Genomic DNA, 22,887 nt, shown 5'->3' on the forward strand with positions numbered 1-22,887 from the left:
TCAAGATTCCAGTTCTCTTAGTGACTTGTGGCAGTTTTTTTCGTGCTTAACTTATACACATGTGAAATTACCAAAAAGTACCTTTACTCAACAGAAATAAAAGATACAAAACTCTTGTTTCTCAAAAGTCAAAGGAAATAAAAAACTACCATGCTCAGTAGTTTTTTATATGAAAAATTTTATTTTTCTGCTCTTTATTTTTTTCATGATTAACTAATACCAACTGCAAAAAGTATTTGAAAAAACAATGTAACAGGTTCTGCAGAAATCTCAGTAAAATAAAGAAAAAATATTTTTATTCTAAAACCTTAAACTTAGAACTGTCTTCATGCTTTAACTCAAATGGTACTTACACAGAATACATTTATTTTTTAATAAACACAATTTTGTCTTACCTTTTTAATAGGTGATGTAGGTGTTGGCTGACCAGATGACACAGTAGGTGTTGTAACAGCTACGGGAGCTGCTTGTGTACTAGAAGTATTGGCATTAGTTACAGAAGCCATGGGTTTTGTCTTATCTTTAGGAGGAAAAAAAGAAAAAGAACATTAAGAGTCATGATTCTAGATGAGTTCAGTTTCAGAGGTATTGAAAATAGTGTTTAATATTATATTTTTGTTTAAGGTTTTGTTAATTTAGTTTTTTCCCACTATCATCCCTTTTAACAAGAGAATTTTTCAAGGAGTTTCTAGAAATGGCTCAACATATATGAGACTTAAATAAGAACATGACACATAACCAGACTTTTAAGAGTAAAAAGCCCAAATAAAATCTGACTTTCGTCCTTCTAACACTATGGAATTTTTTTTTAATTCTAATTTTTAAAACCTGAACACTTGAATACAACATAACTTCAAAAAAATTCAAGAGCTATTTATTTTATAATGAGTAAAACAATTTATATTGTTTATCTAAAACTTAGAGCTCTTCTTTGTTCTAGGACATCTAAAACTGCTCTTTGTCAGTAATCACATTCCTGTCAAACAGTTACATTTAAATGTCACAAAGAGCATTCCTTCTCACCCCTAAAAGGTCTAAAGTTAAATGGGTACTGCTGCTGCTGCTGCTGCTAAGTTGCTTCAGTCCTGTCCGACTCTGTGCGACCCCACAGACGGCAGCCCACCAGGCTCCCCCATCCCTGGGATTCTCCAGGCAAGAACACTGGAGTGGGTTGCCATTTCCTTCTCCAATGCGTGAAAGTGAAAAGTGAAAGTGAGGTCTCTCAGTCGTGTCCGACTAAGTGACCCCATGGACTCAGCCTACCAGGCTCCTCCATCCACGGGATTTTCTAGGCAAGAGGGTACAACATCAGCTAAATTAGGTTAAATCTCTTCCCATGATGTATCAAGACAATTTCCAACTAATAATTGATCACTTAGAAAGATTTTTGAAATATTAGAAAAAAATCAATATGATGCTAACAAAAATTCAAAGACTATTTGAACACAGAAATCAAACTAGCCTTTAGCACAAGTCACATATAAATTTAAGCCTTTAAATTAACTATAATTTATAAATGAGCTAGAAAAGTTTACTTTTCAAATAGTCAAAAGTCATTTAACTGAGCTTTAAAGTATTCCTTTAGTTTCAAAATGGGATAGAACAGGTATCTTTCTATACTTTTGGGAAGAAATATACTGCTTTTAAAGCTCTATGAGATATTCATTTTCATTATACTACCTCTCTTCCCTTTGTTAATAGGGCGGAAAGCATAATCTCAAACTATATCAAAGGACAAGGCCAAACTGACACATTTAAAAATCACTATTACCATAGCTTTTCAAATAAACTCAATGAGCTAAACTCAGTCTAATAAGCTTTTTTTCTCATTGTTAAATCTCTTTTCATTCAACAGAAGCTAAGCCTACTCAGCATAATTAAGTACAAATCACTTATACTCTTAATTAAACCATCCTCCTGGGAAACAGTCCATCTAACTGGATAGATTAATTCAATGAATATTTATTAAGTGCCTAATACCTCATTGCCCTAGGCACTGGGGATATATCAGTCAATGAAAAGACAAAATAACTGCATAAAGCTGATAAGTCTAGAAAGAAAAATAAAAGTTCAGCTTATTTTTTTGCATTTTCTCCTTTTTTCCTATTTTTTCTAGGTTTAAAAATTTGTTTTATATTATTGAAATAAATACATCAAAGAATGTATATGCACATATGCAAACATTTATGGTTGGTTTATAAGTAATAATGAAACCAACCCCAGGTATCCATCATTCAACTGAAGTAAACATTATCAATGTTATTGAAGTCCGTTATATTCATTTGACTTCAGTGAAGAATAAAAACTTCATGTCCTAAAGGAAAAAACAAAAAATTAAAAGCAAAGCTATGCTTTCCTTTCCTCATTCCCTCAACTACCTCTCAAAAATTTATAAATCATTTGGAAGGAAATTAAACTTTTGGTTGAGTCCCTGTTTTCAATCTGATTTATACAAAACTGATTTAAAACTGGTTTTGTAAATATTTAACAAAAGAAAAGCCAGCAAAATAGTCATTTAACATAAAATAGTTTCCCAAGGAAACAATGCTGCAGAAAGAAAAAAGAAACAGTTTAGAAATTGTCAGGTCAAGCTGCAGCTCTACAGGGAAATGACTGCTTTCTCAAGCTTGCCAAATAAAGTATGATAAAGCCTTGTTGATATTAAAAGAGTGAGAGAGAAGGAACCACACAGCATTTACATGGGTTAATTCTTGAGATAGAGTCAAATTTTCCTGGCACAACTAGCTACTAGCAACAGGAAGAACAAAATTATCAAGTACAATGCTTTAGAGAAACATTTAAAGTTAGCTTTCTGAGAAACTCAGCAGAGTGACTGGTACGTTTAAACTTCAAATTGGGAACTAACATAATACAGTTTGATAGTAATTAGTTCTATTCATATTTACAGAATGGAAGAGTTTAAAGAACTATCCAGATAACTTAGTCTAATTCTTTCCATTCTATAGACAAGGAAATTTCAACCAAAAGGTCAGGAGATTTGCTAGTCAGCAGTGCCTAATACTGAGAGTTTGTATGCTATTGCTGTTTAGTCGCATCCGACTCTGCAACCCTATGGCCTGCAGCCCGCCAGACTCCTCTGTCCAAGGGATTTTTCTGGCAAGTATACTGGAGTGGGTTGCCATTTCCTTCTTCCGGGGATCTTCCTGACCCAGGGATTGAACCCGTGTTTCCTGCTTGGCAGGCAGATATGGCTTACTCCTTTCCCCACAAATCATTCTCAGGCTCCAGACAAAGAGCTGGATCTCTGAGAAATCTTAACTGACAGTGGTAGCTTTTAACTCTGGAGGCTTTTCAGGAGTATATAAGACAAGGAACAAGCTGCTCCTCTCTCAGCTCTTTCCAGGAGTTTGACTGTAAGCAGACTGAAAGGCACTGTAAAACAAATTAATCCACTGCCATAGGGACAACTTGCATTCACCCTGGGAGGCAGGTGAACCCCTGGGGATTGGTGATGAGATGTTGCAGCACCACCATAATCCACACTGGGATACGTCCTGTCCTGTCCTCCAACTTGAAACCTCCTTTGAATCAAAACCACATTTTCACGAGAGCTCTTTGTGATCCTTGAGCATTTGAAGTGCGTCCGAAACTGAAAGCTGTGGAAAAATGAGTTGGCAGGCAGATTCTTTACCACTGAGCCACCAGGGAAGCCCAGTGAGTTGTGTTCAGTTCAGTTCAGTTCAGTTCAGTCGCTCAGTCGTGTCCGACTCTCCACGACCCCAAGGGATCAATTAAGAAAAAATTAGGCAACAAAATCTTTGAGCTATCTGGACTTCCAGCTCTTGAATTCTTCTATATAAGCTAGGAGATCTGGGCGCTAGTCTTGGTGCACATGTGCGTGTAGTTTGATTTGTAATGACATATTTTACTAGAGGACAGAAGAGCCTCGTACGCTGCACTCTATGAGGTCAAAGAGTCGGACATGACTTAGACTGAACAACAACAAAATTTTACTAGAGACTAGGGGGCAAAGCATATCTCACAGAGAGGAGATCAACTACATAAAAACAACTTTAAATACTTGTATTTGAGTCGATTTAAATTTCAGTGGTGTCATTTTATCTTTCAAGTGAACTGAACAAATTTAACTGAAGTATTACTAGATAAACATGTACATTAATCATATTTAAATGAGTAGACTTTAATTTTACACAATATATATGAAAATTAATATTTATTGCAGAGTAATTATTATATAGTATCCATGTAAAGCAGGTATTATTACCCTGATTTCACAGCGAAATCAGATTAAATATCTTATATCCACAATTACATGCATGAATCAGTTCATGTTCTTGAACACTGTACATGTTGATTTTCATATAATTTGCTTTTATAATTAGAAATATTTTAATTAGCATGTTATACAATTAAATTTTAATATTCAATGACTACCTGTTGTTCTACTTCCAATTTTACTTATACTACTGTGTCAACAAGGCAAAAGATATGCTGACTTACCTGACCAGCAATGTGATAGCAATAAATAAAAAATTATTAATAAATCCCTAGAGACTAAAATCTAGTCATTTATAAACCTCAAAAACTCCTTGTGTATTTCCAAAAAATAATTTACTTGTAGTACTAGTAAGTTCAAGAAAATAAAGAAATTCATAACATATTACCTGGCAACAAAGCTAGCCTGTACCTATTTAGCAGTATCTTGTTTTTAATGGGAAACAGAATTAACAATATGTTCCTTGACATGTTTATTTAGTAAACTTTAACTTCTCACATTTTCTTAGAGAAAATATTTTGCTGAGTGAGTAAAAACAGTCTGATTCAAAACTGCTATTGTTGAGTCCAGAGGAAACAGGGGGAAGTTCAAGGGATTCTAGGGCTCCTTTGTGTTTACCACTTGATCACCAAACTAGTCCTGAGATTATAATGACAGTTTTGCATTGATAAAAATCTTAATGGAAATGAAATACTATTTCTGGTAAATATGTTAAAATGCCAAAATGCCAGGTTACACAACTCAATGATGGCAACACTGGAATCTCAAACTCTTCAGAAGTTTTGAGTGATTAGGCAGTAAAGAATAAAAGCAACTCAGTAAACAAAATTTATAAAAATGTGAGCCAGAGGGAAAAAATGCAGAAACTGTACCCTTGATAAGAAAAAGGATTTAAATTATTACAGTAAAACAATCTTGCAGCATTTGTGAAAAACAAAAATATGACTCAATGATCCAATTTTTCAGTGTATCTGTTAGAGAACCTCTTGGACATATACACAGGGAGATAATTATAAAATGACTGCTCCAGGACTGTTTACAATAAAACACTGGGAATTAGGTTAAAATTTTTTATCAGAAAGGAAGTCAATGTATTTAATGAATATTATACAGCAACTGAAAGGATAGATTACATATAAAAAGATACAGATAGACAGAAACAAAACTTTTAAGTAAAAAAAGCAAGCTGCATAACGATTTCTAGGGTACAAAAAATAAAAACACAAAACAACCTTATAATTACCATATATTATTTCTGAATGTAAGAATAAGAGTATAACAATGGATTAGGAGATTCAGTAAAAAACTCATGAGAGTGATTTGGGAAAGAAATGAAAGAGAAGTAGACTAGGGTGATGATTAAAGAAGACAACAGTTTTAATTTTATTAAAAGAAAATTCAAAACAAATATAGCTAAAGGTCAATAGCTGTTTAGTTTTGGTAGTCTGAGTATGAATGTTTGTTACATCTTTCTATATCTTTAAAATTTCTCAAAACAAAATAAATTTCCCCACACGTCTACAGGAAAAATTCTTGGGACTCAGTCCCAACTTTCTAAAACTTTAGTATTACTCAGGAAATATTTGGGAGCCAGCTTCCTGTATTTGGGTCTCAGAAAGCAGCAGGAACATTCTTGAATTGCTGGGAACCCATCTAACCCTATCTGTACCACCCAAAGGGAGTTTTCAAAGCCTCTTCACCTCTTCAAACAAAAAGGTAATTTACAGGCTTGTTGCTGGCTTGGCAGGTATCTTAAATAGCATGTTAGTCTGAAAAGTTTCAAAATTAAAGTCTGACCTCATCTTACTTTACACTTCATCAAAATTTCACTGAAAATTCTTTTATCCTTCACATTTTACCTGTTTCAGCTTCTGATTCTGAGTCATCTTCCTCATCTTCTTCACTAGAGCAACTAGATTCATCTTTCTTTCCTTCTTCTTCATCATCAACCTTTTCCTGTTCCAGAGATTCAATACGGGATGCATTTTTCTCAGGCTCAATAATCAATGTCTCTTTGCTGTAAAAGGGAAAAAAGCCTTAAAATAATTATAAAAACAAAAGGTCAAAATACAATATAAATGTATTAATTTTTCTCAGAACCACAAAATCTAATAATCATATCTGTGGCTATCATGCCAACTCATTAAAAAAAAAATAACAAAATCTACTTTAATATTTTACTTACTTTTTAAAAGTCTTCTGTGACTGATTATTATCCATATTAGCTGTTGATTCAATTAGTGGAGATTTCTTTTCACGTTTTTCACTGTGGAGCTTTATAAAAGTTATGCAAAGAAAAATAAGAATACTATTAAAATAATATCAATCAGCAAAATAGAGAATTTAAAATATTAACAAAGTAGCTTCCCAAACACTAAATGAAAAACAGAACAAAGATTTAAATTTTACCTAAAAAGAAAAGGGTTTGGATAAATAAAAAAGAACTAGACAGTTAAAAACCTCCACAAAGGAGACTTCTCTGGTGGTCCTGTGGTTAAGATTCCACCCTTCTTTAAAAAAAAAAAAAGATTCCACCCTTCTGTACAGAAGGCACAGGTTCAATTCCTGGTCGAGGAACTAAGATATGCTATGCAGCCAAAAAAAAACAAGGGGGGGGCGAGTGCTCCACAAAGGATTAAGTTGGATTTCTTTCTTAAAGATCCCTCCAACTTTAGTTTACTGAAAAAGCCAGAGTCCATTAATCATTTAGGATGTCTGATAATACTTAAACAACTGCTTCCTAGTTATGTAACTGTTTGCTTTTCAAGGGTATGCTATTTTTGAAATCTGAGATTTTATAGTCTCCACCTTCTAATTCTAAGCAAACTTCCTTATGCAATCATAAAAACATTACTGAGAACATACACATTATACAGGGCTTCCCCGGTGGCTCAGTAGATAAACAATCCACCTACGATGCAGGAGAAGGGGGTTCGATCCCTAGGTTGGGAAGTTCCCCTGGAGGAGGGCATAGCAACCCACTTCAGTACTCTTGCCTGGAGAATCCCAAGGAAAGAAGAGCCTGGCGGACTGCAGTCCGTGGGTTCGCAGACACAAATTAGCAACTGAGGACACATGCACATACATTATCTAAGTATTCCTCTGGGGAGGGGAAGCTAGAGAAATGGGGAAAAACAACACAAAAGACAAAAAATACCACCACTACTCCTTTATTCTCATTTACTGTCATTTAATTTGTTTGCTGGGAATAACTTAAAACCAAACCAAACAAAATATTATAAGAACACTTTCTCAACTGTCTGAAATTCAATGTTATAAGGGAATTCACTAAAAGAGACAATTTTTAGATAGTTGTCAAACGTACCAGATTTTGTTTCTTTTGCAACTCTTCTAAATATCCTAAAATGTCTTCATCTGCTACATCAAAGGCTGTCTGGCCCTACACAGAAAACAATGGGTTGGTGATGATAAAAAGTTATCAATAAAGTATGCCCTCAGTGATTCTCTATAAATCTACAGAAAGAATTAGGTAATTTTTTTTAGAGTAGGTACAAAACATGGCACAAATGATTTGAAGTAGATAAATGAAAAATCCATGTGAGGAAGAAGCAACTGATAAACATCCCCTTACTTTTTTGGGTAACATCTTTATTGATTTATAGTTCACATACAAGTCAGCTATTTAGAGTATGCAAATCCAGTGGTTTTCAGTATATCCATGAGGATCACCACAACCAGTTTTGGAACATTTTCATCATCCTCAAAATAAATGACATACCCACTGCAATCTCCTCACCATTCCTCCTTGCTCGCCCAGTCTTAGGCAACCACTAATGTATTTCCTGTTACTATAGATTCTTGTTACTATACCTATTCTGGACACTTCATATGAAAGGAATCATACAGTATATAGTCCTTTGTGACTGGCTTCCTTTACATACTGTTTTCAAGTTTCTTCCATGTTGTAGTAAGTATCTATTTCATTCTTTTTTTAATTGCTGAATATTATTCCACTGTATGATACACCATAGTATGATAATTTATTCACCGGCTGATGGACATCTGCATCTGCTTTTGCTTTTCTGGTATATAATGAATAACACTGCTATGAACATCTGTATACAAGTTTTTGTGCGGACATCTGTTTTAATTTTTGGGGGTATAACAGCTACAAGCAGAATTACTGGGTCATGTAGTAACTCCAAGTTTGCCTTTTTGAAATCTTATTTCTATTTTACCACCACAAAAATTGATTAAATTCTTACTAGAGTAATAAAATAAATATATGCATTTCAGATATACTTAAAAGTTCAGCTAGCCACAGGTATGACTTAGTTTCAAAAATCAGTCCAGACAAACATGTGTCAATCTGTTTTTATTCACAGTGGAAAATACAACTTTAAAGAGCTGGTGGCCAAAAATAGTAAGGATTTTTCCTGTTGCCAGCTTAGTCCTAGTAATAACCCTACTGGTACAAGTTTACAGAACACCAGAAAGCTCATTGCTTAGAATATATTCTACCTTATACATTTGCAAGATTTTCTTAATTTATGAGTTTTTAAATATAATATCAATGGAAGCCCCTAAATCATCTCATAAGTAGCTGGAAAAGACTTAATAATAAAAATGAATAAACAATTGACAATTATGAAAACTTAATTATACATAGCCTCATAATATTTTAAAGGCTAAAACTGTGTTTATAAAAGTTAAAATATTTAAGGTGCATTTAAAAGGCCTACCACTTTGTTGACCATCTCCATATCACACAGATTGTCCACTAAAATCCGACATGCTTCTTCTTTACCCCAGTGAGCTGCAGCATGCAGAGGTGTCCAGCCATCATAATCTTTAATATTAACATCATAGCCTGCCTGTATTAAAAGTCTAAACAAATCACAGTGAATTAGATAATCATTAAAATCTAGAAATGAGTGAATATAATCAACAGCTATATACCATGCACTTAAACAAAAATTTGCAATATATTTCTTTTCATAGTTCGAAATTTCTCCTCCCCTCAACAAATAAACTAGGGCAAAAGAAAGTAATTCTCAAAAAACACTGGAATAGAGTGTTGGAATAGAGTAATCTTGAGTTACTGCCATAATAATGAATTCAGTTTTAATCAATTCCTCATAATTATTCCTCTTAATGACTGTGTCTTATGGTTTGGTATGACACTGATTCTTATTAAGATGTTTCTAACTGAAACTTTCACAGGGAAGTCTATAATTTTTCAAAACTACTAGATCAATTTGTATGTTAAACTGATTTATTGTAGGAAATGGCTTCCATATGATATATCATCTCAGACTGAACACGTTCTCAAAATATACTGGGATCAAACAAACATTTGTAGAGTTACTGTTGCTTTGCAGTTAAGGAACTGGTTTGTGAAAGCTTTCATGAACCTTTATGATCTACCACTGGAAATTTTCACAGGAAAATGACAATCTGTTAGAAACAAAACAAAGCAAAACAAATATTCTGAGGGGTTGAGTCTATTTTCTGTAGCAGTAGAAAGCATATATTCTAATCATCAACAAAGCTAGAAAACAGGAATACATTTTAATACAATGCAAAAAGTTACATAAATGTTAGTATGCCCCTCTAACTATATACTGACATCAATCTTTATTTAGAAATTAAGCTCATAGAGATCAAAGAATGGGTCTATAAATTGCACACAGCACAGCCCCACACACAAAGGCGAACACTAAATACCTCATAACTCAAATCTGGTTAACCTTTACCTTACTTTCCAAGATGTTGACCTTGAGAAGGGCTTCTTTTTACCTACAGGAGGTGGTAGTGATAGCTAACATATAATCATTTATTTATGTTTAAGAACTGATTTCTCTATTTCCTAACAGTATCTAAAGAAGATGTTTCTATTTATGGCTCCATAGTGGAACCATCTTAAGAACTTGTTGTTTTTTTTTTTTTTTTTTTAAAAAAAAAAAAAGATTCCCCAGCTCCACCCCAGTTCCACTGAATTAATCAGTATTTTGGGAGATGGGCCCTGTCAATCTGTATTTTTAATAAGTCCTCCATATGACCTCACATCACTGCCTGTTATGTGATTGCAGATCAACATTTAAGAGCCACTGATCTAAAAAACAGGCTAGTAGATGGAAGTCTGAAGCTTTAAGTTAATAAAATATAGCCACTAACACATACATCATCAGATATTGTATTAATAGGGAAAAATAAAAATATATCCACAATTAGGAAATATGAACTATAATAATGTTAAATACCCTGAGTGATATTCTAAGTACTGGGGAGTCTGTGTGGAGAGAAAGGTAGAAACATTCCACTCTCCCCGCTCCCAAATATAAGGCTCTCTATATGCCAGGCCATGCAAGGATACTCCAAAAATATAAGATGGTATTTATTATAATCAAGGAACTTCTAATGGAGGACAAAAGTCAACTAAAACAATAATCACCCCTCACAGACAGGTTCTACGGTGAAGCTGCCTTATAAGTACAGGGCTGAAAGCCTAAAAGTCAGCTGAAAGAGGCTGTGTGTTTGCAGGGAGGGGATAAAGGGGGAGATGCTGACATCCGAAATGGATCTCTTCTATTTATTTTGATTTCATATTTTCTTTCCTAAGTACTACACTCCCAAGTTTCAAAATAAAAAAGAATAAATGACTATATAGGAAAGTCACTTTCCCATTGCTGACTTTAGCCAACCAGCTTCCCCTCCCCATAGATAACCATACTACTATTTTTGATTAGATCCTTATAGAGACATTTTAGGCATATATAAACAGATACAACTTAAAAAAATAAACAAACACAAATGAGGCATAGTTCTATTCCTGGCTTGACACTAAACACATCCTATTGCTCCTTTCATATAGTAAGTAGTGTTTTAATCATTATAGAGTATTCTAGAGAAAGGATGTATCATAATCTAGGCAATCAGTATCCTACTCCAATTGTAAACAAGGCTGCTAGCACATACCTTATTTCCTAGGGGAGAGTAAGAATATCTGTAAAAAAAATTCCCAGAGGTAATGCTGCTAAACCAAAGGATAACTGTTACTTTGATAAAATTTGCTCAATAGTCTTTTTTAGTTCTACCAATAACATAAGAGTGCCTTTTCCCAACTGTGCTGACACTGTACCAAGCATTTTGATCTTTGCCAGTATGATAGATGGAAAATGATGATTCATTGCAGCTTTATCTGCAATTATTATGAATGAGGCCGAGCTTTTCTCATAGACTGAAAAGCCTTGAACTGAGTCAAAGGATCAAAAGGAATTTACTTCCAAGTTGAAGAGATGGTGAATGAAGGTATCTAGACAGAAGTAAGAGTAGGCATTAAGACATCATGACAGAACTTAAAGAGGATATATATAGTTGGACTCATGAATGCCTGAGGATCAGTGGTAGCAGCTTAGCTTGACAGAGAAACCAACGGCCAGATGACTAATGGTCTTATGTGCTAGGTTAAACAGTTTAAAATTCATCACAATTTCTGCTAAGAATCTTAATGAAGGACGTTAAGAGCCTGGATAACTGAATTACAAACACCACTTGGAAGCAGTCTAGAAATCCATTTAACAGGGCAATCTGGTACTCACATATACGTTCACAGAAACAAGAATTTTAAGAAACAAAATTATCTTCACCATCTGGAATACTCTTTGGTATTTTCAATTCTTTTCTTTTAAGTGCTATTTGCAATTCACTAAGTTCATTTCATGACCCACACTAATGGGCCTTGAAAGTTTGGAAAAGTTTTGTATTAGAGAGAAACAGATGAGACAAGGAAACTAATTAAGAGTTAAATGTACTATTCTAGGAGAAGGCTTAAGTTCCTGAAGTGAGTAGAGACTGAAATAGGAGGAAATCTGGAATAACTGACCCACTTAAACTTCTTCAGTTTTTACTGAAGAGAGGGAAGAAGGAGGATGGATTTATATTAGAGGCCCACGTGGAACAAACGCAACATAAAGGGTGCAGTCAATTTTGCTGAGGGCCAGTCTTATTAGCTTTCACATACATATAACAAAAGTTATGCAATGAATTCTTTTTTTAATATAGTTGCCAACACCTTTGCATTGCATAAGAAAAAACCAAAACACAAATTAATTGTGACATAAAAGAGCTTTTCCTAAGGATTTTTGTTGGTCAATAAGTAAGTCCCCTACATACAACTCTTTAAGTTTCGAACTTTCAAAGATGGGAACATGTATTCACATCTCCAATCACAGAAGTTGGTTCATGTGTCTGGCATACACTGCCATGTGTGTGCATCCACTACAGATGGTTGTGCTTTTGAGTACTTTACCATACGATATTGTATACAGGATTCCAGAAGCAAGTGTAAAAGCAGCAATGATGTATCTGGTACTGCTAAGAAGTACCAAGCAATCACAATGGAACAAAAGTGACAGCAATTAGAGAGTGGAGTGAGGTGAAAAGACAGAACTGGAGGCCCAGAGAAAGGACGAAGAGACAAGAGGAAGAAGTTAACTGAAGAACAGAAGCGATTCACGACACAAGAAGTGGTAAGGGGTGTTTCTTCATGTGCAGAGGCACAGAGGGCTTTTGAGTCACAGGACCCAAATGTAGAACAGGACAGGAGGGTTGCAGTAGCCGTTCAGAATGCCATCCAGTGCTACCGTGTCATCTACGAGAAGAGACAAAGAGCTACTACCCAGACAACACTGGGTCATCTTCAAGAGGGTGGATGGAACTGAATCTAGCAAGGAACCAGAACCTGTGCCTTCAACGTCAAACACGAGCGACACTGCAGCCTGTCTGCTGCCTCCTGCTGCTGCTGACCCTCCAGGCCTACCATCTCCCTCCATCTCTCCCTCTGCCAGCCAGCAACTCTTTCTGTCTGCTCATTCAGGGCCCGCCCCGTATGCCAGCTACTGTGCTGTAGTACTTACTATACTTTTCAAGGTATTGTACTGTAAGATTAAACACGGTTTCTTTATTTCTTGCTCGCCTTTATGTATTATTTGTGTGAAAATTAGCATAAATCTATTAAGTACAGTACTATATAACCAATTGTGTTAATTGGGTACCTAGGCTAACTCTGTTGGACTTACAAACTGGTGTTATGAATACACTCTTGGAACAGAACTTGCTCATATATAGGGGACTTACTGTATAGTCTAAGTTGCTTATGGTTTAATATTACGCTAATAGCGCTCTCAATTCCAGTGCTCACATAGTGAAAATCTTTAAAAAAAAAAAAAAAATCAGACGAATTATGTGTAAGTAAACAATCAGTACAAATCGCGCTCTCAGAACTTGATAGCATGTATTATATACAACACTGCTCTTAGTTTCTGTATCTAGAGCTCACCTATCTGGGAACCTCAAAGTGACTCTAATAATTCACCAGACCAGAAGGCAACACATAATCGTTGTCTGACACTTAAATTTTACTTAGAAAACTGCAATGGAAAAAAACAGGAGAATAATAAAAATTTGAGAATGAAAGAACTTCAGAAACAAAACCATAACATTCAACATTTAAGTAATTTTCAAAAACTGTTTCAAAATAATGTTAGCAGGTATCTTAAAAAAGGAAAAATGAAATAAAGAAAACAAAGCAGAAAAACAACTGTGAGAAGCAATACTTACTTTAAAACTTCTGTATAGCCCTTGGCGGCTGCAACATGAAGCGCTGTACCTCCAGATTTTGCATGCCGGACATCATTTATATGACCACTATTTAACCACTGTCTGGCATCTCTAAGCATTATTCGTTCCTCTTCTTTTCGAGCTGCTTCTATATCAACCCCTGATATGATGAAAATAACTTTTAATTTTTTTCTCTATAGAAAGTGTTTTTGTTCGGAAATAAAATTATCTAAATCATTTTAAGTGAAAATTAAAAGTGATATTATATTTTTGAAAACTTGGCTGCGTAGAACATGCTAGTTATAGAAATTAGGGAATACTGTAGATATTTTATTAGCATTTTTAATTGACTATTTAATTTTTGTCCTTACAGTATTTTTCTGGCTTTATTTTTTTTTTTTTAACTTTTTATGCTTATTCCTTTTGTTTTTGAATATTTGAACATTCCCGAAGGTATATCTTCCTTTGGTCTAAAAAACAGATTTTTTTTTTAAACACAATCATATATATTTAAGTCTCAATTTTCTATCCACTTGCTTTGATTAATTCTCTGAACTCTAGCCTAGTAGGCATAAATGTTTACTGAACACTTCAACCTGGAGGTCCTGTCTGCATGTAAAAATTTAACAGGCCTTAAGACAGATTATTTTTTTTACCAACACACTGTTCATACCGTTAGTATCAGTTTTATAATTTTAATAAGTTATACAGAGGTTTATTCATTTAAAAGCTTGAAGCACTGTGCTAGGTGGAGGTGATAAGAGGAGGGGAATTCAGAATGGAATAGAACCTTCAAAGAGCTCAACATTCTAAGAAAAAAATTAAAAGAGAAAAGCTAATCCTGAAATTCTTCAGTAATCTCATGTTATCTTATGTTTTCAAATGCTTGCTATTTAAAAAACAACACACACCACATCATTTACACTCTAGAAGATCATAAGCTTTAAAATTTTTTTAAAAGGTAAAGACACTGCTTTTTTATTTTCTATCCCCATCATCTGGTTGGGTACTTGATATAAAGTAAAAAGGATCGGTAAATGTTTACTAAATGAATACTGTTTAGTTGCTAAGTCGTGTCCGACTCTTTTACAACCCCAAGGACTGCAGTCGGCCAGGCTCTTCTGTCCATGGGATTCTCCAGGCAAGAATACTGGTGTGGGTTGCTAGTTCCTTCTCCCGGGCATCTTCCTGATCCAGGTTTTGAACCGGAGTCTCCTGCATTGGCAGGAGGGTTCTTTATGCTGAGCCACCAGGGAAGCCTTAGGTTCCAACACTTGCCCAGAAACCTGGAGGTCATCCTTCATCCCTCCCCTTACCTTATCTCCAGCCCTCATCCAATTAGTCAGCAGATTTTGAGTTGCCATCTCCTAGAACGCCTTTGTAATGGCTCCTTGTGCTATTTTAATTCATGTCTTATGTCTCACACTTTGATGACTACAGCTGGCCCTTAATTCATTCACCTCAGTCCCTTCTGAGTCATTCCCCACATGATCACAAGACTGGTTTTTCTATATCAAAATATGATCATCTCACTTTTCTATAAAAACCTGTCAATGATTGCCAAGCTCCTATAAGACAAAGCTCAAGCTCTTAAGTGTGGCATACAAAGCCATTTATGATTTGGTCTCAAGGCAGTTTTAATCTCTAGTCTTTCTCCTCTGTCATCACCCAGTGTTCTAATCATCTAGCATCTTCACATAGGTCAAGTACATCACTTGCCTGTGCTATTGTGCAAGCTGGTATCCTCTACCTGGAATGTATCCTTATCTTGCTTGCTTTATTTATTCAAGACACAACTGAACTGTTGAAATGAAGCTCAATCTTAAAAAAGTAGGCAAAAACGGAAACGTATTTTTAAAATCCCAAGATTATAGAAGTACCAGCTAAAGTCATCTTGCAACTAGAGACCTTAACACATATGAAAGAAACTCACAGTAAAACTTTCCAAATTGACTTATATATGCAATATATAACAAATAAAACCTATTATCTTTATTTACAAAGCATCACCATTTCTATAAAAAAGCAATTTTATACACTATAAATTTCCTATCAAAAGATAATCATCCCATCTTATTGAAGATGTCTTCTAATGTTATTCATAAAAGAAATTATAAGGTTGCAACTATAATACATTAAGAATAATCTTTCTACTAAAAGACTTTTCTCAGACTGATTTATTTTCTTATGCTTTGTTTGTTTGTTTTTTTACTATGTCTTTTAAAACATGAACCTATTTATTATCTTTACCTCTTTTCTCCTTACTGTCTTAAACAGCCTGACTGGTACTGTCTTTTATTATTCTAAATTTCCTCTGGACTTGAAATAAATAAAATATCTACTTCTTACTTCTGGATTTACCTAATTTCATGCTATCTTTACCTTATTACAAAGCAATTACCCTCTGCTGCCACCAAATTGTGCCTTTATATAAATTATATATAAAAACAACTCAAGTCTAAAATTTAAGTATAAGTGAAGGGAAATATTTTATGTTTAAGTAAATTCAGTTACCAAATAAACTAAAACAACACTTTTCTTGCCTTTAAAATCTTTTTAAAAATACCAATGATTAGAGCGATGGACAATTACATTTTTTCAAAACCTCATCAGACAATATAAATATATATATAGAAATAGAATATATATATATATATATATGAAGAATAATACTTGTTTTCTAATTCCAGTGTTTTAACTAGGTTAGTAACCTTCAGACAGCCATAACTTCTTTCTATATTAGTATAATGAGTTAAGAACACAGATCTGAATCTACACTGCTTGGTTTCAATCCCTGATCTGTCACTTACTAGCTCTATGATCATGAGCAAGACACAATCCACACTAGCATTCAGTTTCTTTACTTGTAAGTTAGGAATAATCAAAGTACCTATCCACAATGCTGTTGTAAGGATTAAACTAATTAATATATGTGAAGTACTCAGAAGAGGAATAAGCACTAAGGTGTTAATTATCATGATCAGTTCTAAAAGTCTATGATTCTGCTTCTCTTTTATTGCCTTGTGGACTAATAGGAAAAAGATCCTATAAAGCATTTTATTGGTCTTTAATTCATCTACTGGTCTTTAGTTTACCTATAATTGCAAAACTTTTAAACAATGAACACAATGTATACTGAACTAAATGGGGTATGATATAATAAAGTGACTAGACTATCATCTGTCACTACTATTAAGAGACAGTAAATGTTAGCTTATAAGAAAACGTCAGTCAATTCTTAGGTAAGAAAACATAAAACTGAATTGGAATTTGGTTAGATAAGAGATGCAAAAATTGACTTGTATTCCAAGTTAAATAAAGAAAATTACTTTAAAACATAAATCAGAAGTACTTTCATCTACTATTCAATTATTACTACTTTCAAAGGAAATTTACTTAAGCGTGACTAGTTGTTAATCATGTACATTAGAATAAGAAACAAGAGCCAAAAGAATGATTAAAGAATTTTAAAATATTAAATAGTAACTTTCATATCAGGATAAATAATTTGAGAAATCTTGTCATTACTAGTGATATACTTAGGAGGCTCCTTTTATAAATTGTTCAACTCTACTGATACAGATGCCCCTATCTTTTTTCCTTTCGAATAAAGTTATGTTCTATAAATCATATATTCCCATTTATTATTCCCATGAATAAATGAATATTAGGAAATATTTCTAGGAGACATTCCTAATAGAATGCAGTATGGTACTGTGATGAAGAGTGTGGGGCTCAAGGTATCTGTTACACTGTTTGGGACTGAACTACATACAGCACCACTTCCTACCTGTTTTACCTTGGGCAAATCTCTGTGCCTCCTTTTCTCATCTATAAAATGCAGTGACAGCACTATTAACCTTGTAGAACTGCTATAAGGATGAAATGAAATAATTCTTCTGCTCAATGCCTGGCAAATAACTAGCATTTAGATTATTTTTTTTTAAGTTAGCTTTTATTTTTAGTATCAGTGCTTCACTTTCAGTTTCAGGGTCATATTATATATTATTTTCCAGAATTTCTCATCTATTATTTTTCCAGGTTTACATTTTCCATCCTGACATCTCCTAGATTCCAACATGGCACTGAACACTGCCATTTAGATGTGCTTTAGCAACCACAAATTCAATACATCTCAAAACAAACTCATGTACTTTCTAAATCTGTTCCTGCTTTGTTCCACCTTTTCCTGTGTGAATTCACCCAATCATCACTTCTTCACTGGAAATCTCAGGAGGCAAATTAGCTGGTCTCAATTCTTCCTTCAACTCCATATTCAATTACTCACCAAGCTGTTTTAATTTTACCTTAATATTTTCTGAAAACAACCCTGGCTCTTTGCTCTTTCCATCTTAAATGTAATTATTTTGGCCCTACTGGTCTTTCACCTGGATTAATTGAAAAGTCTTCCTCAGGGAAGGCATGCCACCATGTATTCCCCATTTGAATTCATCCTCCAGACTACCAAGTCTCAATCTCATACTAATTCCATCTTGATTTTCTTACTCCCTTCCAATTCTAGTGAATTCTCTGCATTTGCTATGTTTCTGATCCCTTTTCTCTGCACTTGTTGATACCATCTGACCCTCTTCTCTGCCAAGCAAACTCCCTCTCAAATGTCATCTTTCTCAAACCCTTCCTGACTGCTGAGAGCAGTTAGTCAGGGTCTTTCCTGTTCTCCCACCTCGCTCTGTTCCTGCCTGTATTTTAGCACACAGCACTGTAAAGCTCTGTGTATGTATCTGTCACTTCTACTACCCTATGAAATCCTCAAGAGCAAAGTTTGTTTCTTTTTGTTTTTTTTAAATACCCAGCACTCAGAACAAATATGCTGGGACATTAATCAAAATCGAATGAATCATTGCAACTAAAATCAGCCTTGCTAACAGTTTCCTTTATATAGAAAGAAACTAAAGACAAGAAGTTTCAGTACATCTCCATGCCTTTCCCAGTTGCTATCTATCTGGGCACTAATCAGGGCAAAACGGACAGATAAGGCACTCTTTCTTTCTAGGTTGTGATGCTTTATATCCGTTCTTCCGGGTTCTTCAAGTCTTGACTATCCCATTACTCCAAAATTGCGCACTTAGGACAGAACTGTTAGAAGTTCTTCTGCGGATTTCTCCAAGCTCTAGTTTATGACTACTGTTGTAACATGTACCTTGTTTCTTCTGGACTCCAGGTACCTTCAGCTACTTGTTACAATGCTTCAACTCTATTTAAGCATTTAAATATCTCCTCAGTTTTAGTACCCAAGATTTGTTTTTTAAACAACCAGAGGTGTGTGTGTGTTCAGTCGTGTCCAACTCGTGTCCCCATGGATGGTAGCCCACTAAGATCTTCCATGGAATTTTCCAGGCAAGAATACTATTTCCTATTCCATTTCCTACTCCAGGGGATTCTCTTCCACAGGATTGAACCCAAGTCTCTCATGTCTCCTGCACTGGCAGGTGGATTCTTTACCACTGTGTCACCTGGGAAGCCCCAAAGCAACCAGGTAGTCCTTATGAATTTTCCCAGCCCCAAGAAATAAAAATCACTTTTCACTTAGCTTCTATTTCTTTGCTTTTATTTAATGAACCACACTTCAGCAAGACTCAACCCTCTCTAAACCAATACTCCATATCTTACACAACATAGTTCTCTTCTGATAATACTCATTTAATCACTGCCTAGACATAAGAATACAGTGGAAATCACAGTAATTTATATATACATGTTTTAAAAACAGAAGTAAAATACAGATAATAAAATTTACTATTTTAATAATCATTTTAAGTAGACAGTTCAGCAATGTTAAGTACATTTACATTGTTGCTCAATCTTCAGAACACTTTTCATCTTGCAAAACTGAAATGCTATGCTAATTAAACAACAAATCCCCATTCCCACCTCCTCCCAACTCCTGACAACCATCATTCCACTTTCTCTATGATTTTGAGTACCTGAGGTACCTCATGTTAGTGGAATCAGACAGTAATTGTCTTTTTGTGACTGTCTCATTTCACATAGCATAATGCTCTCAAGGTTCAACCAGAATTTCCTTCTTAATGCTGAACAGTATTTCACTGTAAGTATATACTATACATTGTTTATTCATTCACCCACTGATGAACATTTGGTTTTCTTCCATATTTTAGTTATTGTGAATAATGCTATAAACATGGTTGTATAAAAGTCTCTTTGAAACCTTCGTTTTAATTCTTTGGTTATGTGCCCAGAAGACAAATTGATTTATATCTACTGAGATATAATTCACACAACTTAAAGTAAACAATTTAGTGGTTTTTAGTAAATTTGCAGAGTTGTGCAACCATTACCACAATCAGTTTTCGAATACTCATTACTCCTAAAAGAAATTCTATCCATAAGCAATCATCTATCACTATAAATTGACATCTCCCAAATTCATATCTCTAGCTTGTACCTCTCTCTACTAATATATTCAAACGCTGGGATATCTAGCAGGCAAAACAAACTTAACATGTCTAAAAAATGAACCCCTGAACCTTTCCCTATAAAATTTACTTTTTCCACAATATGCATACCTCTCATAAAACTTTCACCCATCTAGTTGCTCAAACCAAAAATCTTAGAATCTTCCCTGCCTTCTTCTTACACACCCTACTTTTAATCACGCAATGATCTTCTTGGTCAAATCTTCACAATATATCTAAAATCCAAACTCTTCTCCTCACTTTGTCTACTACCACCCTACTTCTACCCTTACCTTCCTACAATCTATTCTCAACACAGCAGCCCCAGAAATCCTTTCTACAATAAGTCACATCATGTCACTCTATCTCAGCCTCTCCACTGACCCCCCAATTTCACTCAGATTCAAAGCCAAAATCCTTCCAATGGCCCACATGGCCTTGCGTGAAATGGTCCACCGCTACTTCTGCGACCTCATCTCCTCCGAGCCTCTTCTTGTTTTCTGTCTGCTTTAGTCACACTGGTCTCATTCGCTGCTCCTCTGAAAACATCCGGCACCCTCCCATCCGCGAATTCACTGCTCCCCCTGTATGCAGTGTTCTTTCCCCAGACCTGTATGATTCACTCCATCGCCTGGAGAAGACCTTAGCTTAAATATATCAGTGAGGACTTCTTGACCGTTCTATTTAAATGTGTCCTGTTCACCCTGCACACTTCCCATCTTCTTTGTCTGTTTTACTTATCTCCAAAGTTTTTATTGACAGGTAATTTTATGCCTGATCCTACCACTTACGATACTTCTTTCAACTTGAAAAATATTAAAAAGGCGTAGAGTTAAGAATCATACAGTTGTTCAAGTAGAACCTGACTACATATATTATTAAGTAAACTGACTTTTTTTCACACTCCAATGTAACTGTCCTTCAGTGCCAACAATTATTTCTTGAAAAAGTCAAGTATCGTACTTTTCACAAGACAGTTTTAAACATACTTTCCATTTAGACTGGTTTCTATTACCTTGCCGATTAACTTCATTCTGAAGTAGCTCTTCCATTGCCTCCTCCTCAGCGATATCTAAAGGCGTGTCTCCTTCACTGTTGACAGCTCCTACATGTGCTCCCTGACCAATCAAAAACCTGTAGAATTAAAGGGAAGAGAGTTAAGCAATGATGATATCATTGAAGTAAGACTAAATGAATAGCTAATGAGGTAAAAGCTTCTATGCAAGAGCAGCAATAAAAACAAAAGAAAGCATAGGCATTATGTAAGCTTTAAGAAGCTACTATAAAGCACACTTTCTTTTCTTTTTAAAATTTCATTATTTCCTAATTTTTCTGTAAGGAATATACCAATACAATACTAATACAAACACTAATACTATACTGCTACTGTACAAATGTCATTTAAAAATATTACAAATATTTTTAAATAATTATGAATTCTTTCATAGTATTATTTCAGACTATCTCCATTTAGATTTTTCATTATCTCCATATTGACTAGTTCCCTAACTGATCTTTACACATGCCAGTCTCATGCCATAAGCAAAAGTTCCTAACCCGAGACTCATGGACATAATGCAGAGGTCATTCAGCTGGTACAGATATCTTAAAATACTGTTCATGCTCATGACTATTTTGAAATTGAGGTAATTAGCAGACCAGCCACTAGGTCTTTTTAATGTGTTACTGAAGAATACACATACTTTGCACTATTTTATGCATCTGAAATACAATACTAAGAACAGATTCACAGGCTTCATCACACCTGCCAAAGGGATCAAGGGATCCAGATACAAAATGGTTATGAATCTCTTTCACTAAACCATCTTCCAGAATCATCCATTTGACATGACTGGAGTCAATTCTCAATTTAAGATTCTCTGAATGGTCGTCCATGCTAGGAGAAAACACATATGGCCCTTATTGATCTGGTTTGATTTTCTTTTTAGCCTCATTACTCTTCTTTCCACATTTTAGACTCCAACAGTATGGAACTGTTTGTAGTTCTAGACTAAAACAAGTTCTTTTGGCATCCGTGATTTTACTTTTATGTAAAGAATGGTTCTTTTTTTTCTCATATCCCTAAATCAATCTACCCTTATTTGTTTATTTTTATAGGCTACATGACAATATATGCATTATAAAAACAGTGAGTAAGAAAAAAAAAGTCTACAGAGTTTTTAAAAAAGAAAAAACCCTATACCTCTTTTATTGTCACGTTCCCTCTCAGAGATAAACACTATCAATAGCATGGCAAGGATGCTATAGCAAAGGTATTCCAGTACCTTTGCTATAAATTTATATGTTTGTATATAAACAAATATACATAACTACTTTTGAGGTTCTTTTTGTAAAACAAAATTAATGGGATTACTTTAAATGAACTAGAATGCAATACTTGCCTAGTAACAGCTGAAAAATATTTCACAATGTGACTAGATCAATTTTTTTTCATACTATCTTGCTAATGACTGTGTTCTTAAATGGACATTTGACATTATCAATCTTTTAAAATTTTTCTCAATGTTATATGAGAATAAAGCACCTTATCATCATTTTATTTCCTGACTACACAGGAGGTTGAACTATCTGGATGTGTTTACTAGCATT

General features: G+C 34.6%; 1 protein-coding gene across 12 annotated transcripts in view; it reads right to left on the minus strand.

Moving 5' to 3' along the window:
- The window catches only part of PPP1R12A (protein phosphatase 1 regulatory subunit 12A), a 178,025-nt gene that overhangs the window by 60,832 nt on the left and 94,306 nt on the right, over positions 1–22,887 (minus strand). For all 12 annotated transcript variants that reach the window (XM_055395316.2, XM_055395312.2, XM_055395309.2 and 9 more), the window contains 7 exons: positions 21,293–21,411; positions 13,841–14,000; positions 8,962–9,106; positions 7,584–7,658; positions 6,444–6,532; positions 6,118–6,275; positions 396–520 (listed from right to left, as the gene is read on the minus strand). In XM_055395316.2, coding sequence (XP_055251291.1) covers positions 396–520; positions 6,118–6,275; positions 6,444–6,532; positions 7,584–7,658; positions 8,962–9,106; positions 13,841–14,000; positions 21,293–21,411 — 871 coding nt within the window. The remainder of the gene's footprint in view (positions 1–395; positions 521–6,117; positions 6,276–6,443; positions 6,533–7,583; positions 7,659–8,961; positions 9,107–13,840; positions 14,001–21,292; positions 21,412–22,887) is intronic.

Source organism: Moschus berezovskii, chromosome 6 (assembly GCF_049115385.1).
Source record: "Moschus berezovskii isolate FMDL1 chromosome 6, NW_MosBer_1.0, whole genome shotgun sequence".
Taxonomy (NCBI): Eukaryota; Metazoa; Chordata; class Mammalia; order Artiodactyla; family Moschidae; genus Moschus; species Moschus berezovskii.